We start from the raw sequence: 8,840 nt of genomic DNA on the forward strand, positions 1-8,840 counted from the left end.
TTCAGCTAATCAGGGCTTCCAATGCACTGTTAGGCGGCACAGTGCATTGTGGTCCTTCGATGGGGCCAAACAAACAGTTGAATGCCCTGACAATTTGGATGCTTGCCAAACGAGCAAACAGCCAATGCTTGGGCCGAATCGTTCTCCCAATTCTATTGCCAAATAATATGAAGTCAGGATTCAGGCACCTATACTAACTGAATAAAATAAATTTAAACCATTTCTCCACCATCTCAGCCACCAGCTCTGACTCTTGGATGCAGCACCATTCCTTGTCAAAATATACTATTATTGTGCTGTGAAAAAAATTGTATTATACCACAACTAAAAGCTCCTATATGACAAGCTAAACATGTAAAAAAAAAAAATAAAAAAAACAGTTACTATGTATGTCAACAAACCTCATAAAATAAAACTTCCTTTACCTTACACAACTGAGCTAAACCCTTCTTTTGCTTCTTACATGCTCCCCCTCCCAGACACTGCAGCTCATTGGGAGGATTTCACAACAGAGATAATGCCGTTAGGCTGGCCATACATGGTACATACCGATGGTATCACATAAAATTCGACCAACTAAGCCTTCAATTTCACCACAAAGAATAATTTTCATGGCTGGGAATCTTCTTTCTTTCCAGGAATTCTCTTTTCTTGCATATGTGCATTTCTTTTTTGACTACATTTCTCACACTATTCTCCCATCATTAGAAAATTGTTAATTTTTCAAAAAAGATTTCCAACATGTCCGATTACTTAAATTCGATGCCCGCACGGAAAATCAGCTGTTGCTGCAACCCACAAATGGTGCGAAATACAAACGAAAATTCTTAGATAAGATTTCCAAAGGAAAAAAATTGTTTTGAAATTCAACCCATATATGTGTCTGTTTGTTCTCTCCAGAACTTTCTCCCTTGTTGCTTCCTGTGACGTCATTGCCTGCGTTCCACATCAGACCTGGCTGTCTTCCTGGTGGCCACAGGAAAAGACTGCACATCTCCTCTCCCACAACCATCTCCCTGTGGATTAGGATGGACCAGCCACTGGACTGCACCTTGTGCCCACAGCACAGATGAGCCTGATTTTATTCACCTTCCTGTAAGTGCATTTATTGCACTTAGGTGGCGCTTCCTTTTTGTTCCCTTGTCTAGATCAATGTGCTCATGTATGTGCAATACCTGGACGATCTCTCTGAAAGCTGAAAAATCACTGTAGTTGGCAGCCACTGAGCCATCCTGCAGCAACCACTGTTGTAGCAGTGCATACTACAGGGATTTTCAAGTTCCAGTGGGATCTGCAAGGTATTGCACATGCAGATTTATATTGGTCTACACTGGGCCAACATGCCAAGAAAGGAAAAAAATAAAAAATAAAAACACACACACCTCCCAACAGTCCTTGGAAATGAAAGCGCAATTAACCTCCCCTGCCCCCTCTATTGTTTTCAGCCAAGGAAGCTGCCATCTTTGCCTCTGTTTAATCTACAACTGCCATGATGCTGCCCATGTGATCAGTTATGACACCAGCCATTGGTTGCGTTACATTTCTGGCACATGCTGGAAATGAAATGGTTTTACTTCCACTTTAAGGCCTCATGCACACTGGACGTTAAAATAACGTTTTAAAACCACCAGTAGCTTTGCAGTGGGTTTTTCAACAGCATTTATTAACGCTTTTTTACTTTAGCGCAATTTTGCAGCTAAAAACCCCTCTCAGAACCCACTATTTTTTTTTTTAACAAAACGCTCCACCCAAAAACTGCTGATAACAGCCTACGTGTGCATGGAAACATAGGATAACATAATGGAGAGTTTAACCACTGGGCACTTAAAATGGAAGTAAACCCTTCCAAACAACTTTGACCTACAGGTAAGCCTAGATTAAGGCTTACCTGTAGGTCCAAGTAATATCTCCTAAACCTATATGGTTTAGGAGATATTTGCCCGAAAATGGGCACCGCTGTCTACGGCGCATGCGCCGTAGACAGCGGCGCGCATGCGCACTAAATGCGGCAAGTCCAAGAATGGATTTGCCAAATTTGTCGACTCCCGTGCGCATGCGCGGGAGTGACGTCATCGCGGCCTCGCCGTATGACAGCGGCGGAGCTGCGAGGCGCGACTCCCGTGCGCATGCGCGGGAGTGACGTCATCGCGGCTTCGCCGCTGTCATTGGTCGGAGCTGCGAGACGCCACCAGCAAGATGGACGCGGCGGACTACAGGGATCAGCGGCGACTTCGCTGGCTCCTGTGTCAGGTAAGTGACACATAATGAGCTACTATGCGATGCATAGTAGTCCATTATGCTTTACCTTTGCAGGGAAAAAAAGAGGAAGTAAACCCATCAGGGTTTACTTCCTCTTTAAACACCCTTAATAACAAGACCAATTTTCAGCTTTTGGTGCTCTCACATTTTGAATGACAATTACTCAGTCATGCAACACTGTACCCATATGAAATTTTTGTCCTTTTTTTCCACACAAATAGAGCTTTCTTTTGGTGGTATTTAATCACCTCTCAGTTTTTTATTTTTTGTGCTATAAAAGAAAAAAAGACCACAAATTCTGTAAAAAAATAAATAAAATGAAATTTTTCTTTGTTTCTGTTATAAAATTTAGCAGATTAGTAATTTTTCTTCATAAATTTTGGCCAAAATGTATACCACTACATATCTTTGGTAAAAATAAGTACAAATTGGTGGATATTATTTGGTCTTTGTGAAAGTTATAGAGTCCACAAGCTATGGTGCCAATATCTGAAAATTGATCACACCTGAAGTACTGACGGCCTATTTCAATTCTTGAGACCCTAACATGCCATAAAATTACAAATACCCCCCCAAATGACCCCTTTTTGGAAAGAAGACATTCCAAGGTATTTAGTAAGAGGCATGATGATGTGTTTTTTGAAGTTGTCATGTTTTCCCACAATTCTTTGCAAAATCATTTTTTTTTCCTCCCCCAGTTTATTTCTCACACACAGCATATGCATACCACATGTGTGAGATTTTTTTTACACAGCCTGGCTACATACAGAGGCCCAACATGCAGGGAGCGCCATCAGGCGTTCTGGAGCACCCAGGACAATTCTGACATTTCTCTCCTACATGTAAAAAAAATCATCATTTATTTGCTAGAAAATTACATAGAACCCCAAAACATTATATATTTTTTTTTAGCAAAGACCCTAGAGAATACAATGGTGGTCGTTGCAAATTTTTATCTCACACGGTATTTGTGCAGCAATTTTTCGAACGCGTTTTTTTGGGGGAAAAAACAGTTTTGTGCTTAACCACTTAACGACCGCCACATGCCATTGTACGTCATCACAATGGCATGTACAGGCAAAAGCACGTACATGTACGTGCTTGCCTTCCAGCGGGTGGGGGGGTCCGATCGGACCCCCTCCCGCTGGATGCGGCGGTCCGTTTCGCTTCAGGAGCGATCCGGGTAAGGGGATGGCCGATGGTTTCTGGCCATCCCCTCTCGATCGCTACTGGCGAATGAGAAGCTTCCTCCCACTGTGTATTGTATACACAGGCAGGGAGGAAGTGATGTCATTCTCCTCGGGGTGCTCTTTTTGACCGGACTACGAGGAGAAGACTAAAAGTAAGTGTGCACCAACACTACACTGACATGTAGGCACTCATAGGCACACAACCCCCCCCCCCCGATCCCCCCTCCCCCTCCCAGTCAGTGTCACTGATTGCAGTGATCATTTATTTACTGATCACTGCATTCAGTGTCAGTTGTAAAAGTAAAAACTGGCAGTTAGTGTTAGGTCCAGGGTAGCCCCCTACCACCCTCCAATAAAGGTTTAACCCCCTGATTGCCCTTAGAGTTAACCCTTTCACCCCCTTTTGCCAGTGTCACTAAGCGATCGTTTTTCTGATCGCTGCATTAGTGTCACTGGTGCCGCTAAGTAGCTAGTTATTTTTTTAGGTTCACCGCCAGGTTTTTATAGCGCTAGGTATCCCCATATACTACCCAATAATGGTTTTAACCCCCTGATTGCCCCTAGTTAACCCTTTCACCAGCGATCACAGTACAAGTGTCACTGGTGACGCTGGTTAGCCAGTTAGTTATTTAGGTTCCCCGTCAGGTTTTTATATAGCGCCAGGGACCCCCATATACTACCTAATAAAAATTTGAACCCCCTGATTGCCCCTAGTTAACCCTTTCACCAGTGATCACCGTATAAGTGTTACGGGTGACTCTGGTTAGTTAGTTTGCTTTTTATAGCATCAGGGCACCCACCATTTATTACCCAATAATGGTTTAACCCCCTGATCACCCGGCGGGCGATATCAATTAGGTTTTAGGGTCAGGGTCTGCGTCGCCCCAGGCAGCGCTAGGTTAGTTCCAGTACCGCTAACACCCACGCGCAAAGCATACACCTCCTGTAGTGGTATAGAATCTGAACAGATCAGTATCTGATCTGATTAGATCTATAGTAGCGTCCCCAGCAGTTTAGGGTTCCAAAAAAAAACGCATTGTTAGCGGGATCAGCCCAGATACCTGCTAGCACCTACGTTTTGCCCCTCCGCCCAGCCAAGTGCAGTATCGATCGATCGCTGTCACTTACAAAACACTAAACACATAACTACAGTGATCGCAGAGTCAGGCCTGATCCCTGCGATCGCTAACAGGTTTTTTTGGTAGCGTTTTATATTTAAATCCGGAAGGCAGTGCTTGGTACGGGGTCCCGTACGTGGCTAGGCTCCCAAAAAGTCCCCCACATGTGGTATCCCCGTACTCGGGAGAAGCAGCAGAATTTATTTTGGGGTGTAATTTGACTTATGCCCATAGCACGTGTGAGCAATATATCATTTAGTGACAACTTTGTGCAAAAAAAAAAAAAATGTTTAATATTCCTGCAACTTGTGGCAAAATATAAAATATTTCATGGACTCAACATGCCTCTCAGTAAATAGCTTGGCGTGTCTACTTTCCAAAATGGGGTCATTTGGGGGGGGGGGGGTTGTGTTATTTTGGCATTTTATGGCCTTCGAAACTGTGATAGGTAGTGAGAAGTGAAATCAAAAATTTGCACCCTTAGAAATCCTGAAGGCAGTGATTGGATTTCGGGGTGCCGTACGCGGCTAGACTCCCAAAAAGTCCCACATATGTGGTATCCCCGTACTCAGGAGAAGCAGCAGAATATATTTTGGGGTGCAATTCCACATATAACTATGGCATGTGTGAGCAATATATCATTTAGTGACAACTTTTTGTAAACTTTTTTTTTTGTCATTATTCAATCACTTGGGACAAAAAAAAAAAAAAAAAAAAATATTCAATGGGCTCAACATGCCCCTCAGCAATTTCCTTGGGGTGTCTACTTTCCAAAATGGGGTCATTTGGGTGGGGGGGGGGGGTTGTACTGCCTTACCATTTTAGCACCTCAAGAAGTGAGATAAGCAAAATGTACTCTAGTTTGTAGACACTATAAAACTTTTGCGCAAACCAATAAATATACGCTTATTGATTTTTTTTTCTACTAAAGACATGTGGCTGAACAAATTTTGTCCTAAATGTATGACTAAAATTGAGTTTATTCGATTTTTCTTATAACAAAAAGTAGAAAATATCTTTTTTTCTCAAAATTTTCGGTCTTTTTCCATTTATATCACAAAAAATAAAAAAATAAAAATCGCAGAGGCAATCAAATACCATCAAAAGAAAGCTCTATTTGTGGGAAGAAAAGGACGCAAATTTCGTCTGGGTATAACATTGCATGACCGCGCAATTACCAGTTAAAGCAGTGCGAAATTGTAAAAAGACCAGGGTCCGGGGCTAAAGTGGTTAAAAAAAAAAAAAACACAGTAAAGTTAGCCCAATTTTTGCATAAAGTGAAAGATGAAGTTATGCTGAGTAAATAGATATCGAACATGTCACTCAAAATTGCACATGCCCGTGGAATGGCGCCAAACGTCGTTACTTAAAATCCCCATAGGCGACGCTTTAAAAAAATTTTTTACTGGTTACATGTTTTGAGTTACAGAGGAGGTCTAGGGCTAGAATTATTGCTCTTGCTCTAACGCTCGCAGTGATACCTCACATGTGTGGTTTGAACACCGTTTTCATATGTGGGCGGGGCTTACATATGCGTTCGCTCCTGCATGGGAGCACATGGGGACAGGGGCGCTTTAAAAAAAAAAATGTATTGTTCATTTTACTTTATTTTAGTTTAACATTTTTTTTCCCCAAAAAGAAATTTTTGATCACTTTTATTCTTATTACAAGGAATGTAATCCCTTGTAATAGGAATACGGGATGACAGGTCCTCTTTACAGTGAGATCTGGGGGGCAAATAGGACCCCACATCTCACCTCTAGGCTGGGAAGCCTGAAATAAAAACAAAATTTAAAAAAAAAGGGGAAGGAGAAGATTCTGGCTTTGATCGTATTGGCGAGTTGGTAGAAGCACCTGAGGGTGGGGGGGGGGCGTCTATGGCTGGGTATTGCAGAGTATTGGCTGGTATTACAGAGTATTGCCAGGGTATGGAGGGGTTAAATTCGGTGAGCAGCGATGTGGGCACTGCAGATGCAGCCCACAGCGCTGCTGACACCGATCGCTTTCCTCTCCGCTGTACCGATCGGTACAGAGAGGAGGAGGGAGGAACGGGCGTCAATCAGAAGCCAAAAACAGCTGCTCTAAAAACATCCAAAAATGTCCAGCATGCATGAGGCCTACGGCTGGGTTCACACATGCGTGGTGCGATTTGAAGCTAGTTTTCCCAGCTAATTGACAAAGTTGTTCAGCGATTCAGGTCAGTATTTGATCAAGATCAGGATTTTATATCGTTCACACAAAAGTGTTCCCATAGAAGTCATTGAATTTTCTCCTAACCCGAAAACTGAGAATTGGATGTGGGTTTTTCCGCATCGAATTTACATGACAGGAGCGTATGGCTCTCAATGGAGCCAGTTCAGGCTGGGTTCACACCTCAGATGGATGCTGCTCGCAGCAGGGGTCCGGTGCGTCCCTGTTCTCCGTTTCACTGACGAATCAGGGCTTAATTTTTACCTGAATTCGGCCCTGAAAACAAAGCCAAAGATGCACAGCATTCCTGTATAAGCCGCTCTGCAGTCGCAAGAGATATGTGAAGCGGCTCCATAGAGAGCCAGTCACAATCTCCTGTCATGCAAATTGGATGTGGGGAAACCCGCATAGGTGCGAATCCAGCTTCACACATCTCTGGGGCGGCCACGGAGCGCACAGAAAGGTCCTGTGCGTCTCTCTGGCTCAGTTTCAAGTCTGAATTCAGACCTGAAAAAGTGACGCACCGGACCCCCTACTACGAGCCACACACAGTGTGAACCAGGCCTGACAGGACTCTTTTTCAATTCTCACCAGACATATATGTGAACAGGCACAATAGAAACAATGTTCGTTCATATGTCATGCGAATTGGATGCAGTTCAAAACATCCAATTCGCACATATGTGAACCTAGCCTTAGGGTGCAATTGTGTAGAATTAAAATTGACCACAATTGTCAGAAACACACAAAAAAAAAAAAAAAAAAAAAAAAAAAAACCCACACACGTCTATACGTGGAGCAATGGTCAAGAGAATGTTCCAAAATCTGGCTGTGACCACTGTACAATTGTTCTCTGTATTCTGCACCACAATAATATATATATATATATTTTTTTTTTTTTTTTTTTTTTTTTCCCACTGGAGGGTCCCCATATGAAAACTGGCAAATATTTCACGATCTAAAGGTCGGTTCACTTCACAATTTCTGCATGAGGCAGATCTCAATGAGAGATCTGCTCATGTAGGTCAAGCCTAAACTTTTTAGGTAATAATACATCATCCCATGACCTAGCTGTACAAAGCAACCCAGATTATTAAAAAAAAATACTCACCCAGATTATCCTGCAGCAACCAAACAAAGAGCAGTAAGTATATTGTTTTCCCCATGACTGCAGAGAGATACAGAGAGGACAACAATCCAGAACAACTGAAACTCTAAATTCCAGTCCAGAACAAAATTACCTGCAGGTGTAACCCTTGGCTCCACCCTCTTCCATCTACCAATCAGAGTGCATCTAGAGGAGTTCTAGGAGGCTATTCAGGCAAGGTGTGGTGAAGTTTCTGTTCTGCTGTGCATATGTATACAAAACTGAGTACAGAAGTGGTAAACACAAAGTTTGGATGAAAGGATACTTTTGTATTTATATATATATATATATATATATATATATATATATATATATATATATATATATACACACACACGTAGTATTACATTATTTTTGGTGAGATATAAAATGGTAATTTGGAGCCCAGGAATGCAGGTGTAATAAAATACTAATATCTATGCAGTCTTGCTGGCTGGCTGCGTATAAAAAAAAACAAAAAACTGCATGGAATAGACGGTAAAGTGCTTCTCTAATAAAGCTCATCACACACATTACAATCTGGTTGTACAATCTCCTTCAGATTCAGACATTTCATGCTTTTCCTAAAAGCATTTTATAAATTGCTCGGGCATTCTATGCAATGCCTAATTTCACACATTGCCTGTAACAGATTCACCAAGTGTATAGTGTAAGGGCCTGCCTGATTGGATACAAATTTAGGAAGTTCCTCGAATTGCATAGTTCACACAAATCCACATTCACATCTGTAAAAATTCTTCCATTCCTCTCACTCTGGTTTCAGTACCAGCATGTACATATATTTGCAAGCATTTATGATGTAGCACTGACCACAAAAGCAGAATTTTCTACTTTGATTTTATGCAGACACAGGTGTACCAGCCTTTAGAGTCACACAGGGTCACTCTGTACAAAATGTTGACTAAATTAGGCAAATAGTCAGAAAAAACATGCAGA

General features: G+C 42.1%; 1 protein-coding gene across 1 annotated transcript in view; it reads right to left on the minus strand.

The window, feature by feature from the left end:
* Positions 1-8,001, minus strand: part of UPK3A (uroplakin 3A) — a 40,877-nt gene extending 32,876 nt beyond the window's left edge. The window contains exon 1 of the mRNA XM_077469359.1: positions 7,869-8,001. Within this exon, the coding sequence (XP_077325485.1) occupies positions 7,869-7,923 (55 nt within the window). The 5' untranslated portion in view covers positions 7,924-8,001. The remainder of the gene's footprint in view (positions 1-7,868) is intronic.
* Between the last annotated feature and the right edge of the window lie 839 nt (positions 8,002-8,840).

This window comes from Lithobates pipiens, unplaced genomic scaffold (assembly GCF_037356315.1).
Source record: "Lithobates pipiens isolate NorthernLeopardFrog02 unplaced genomic scaffold, aLitPip1_a1.2 Scaffold_8, whole genome shotgun sequence".
Classification (NCBI taxonomy): Eukaryota; Metazoa; Chordata; class Amphibia; order Anura; family Ranidae; genus Lithobates; species Lithobates pipiens.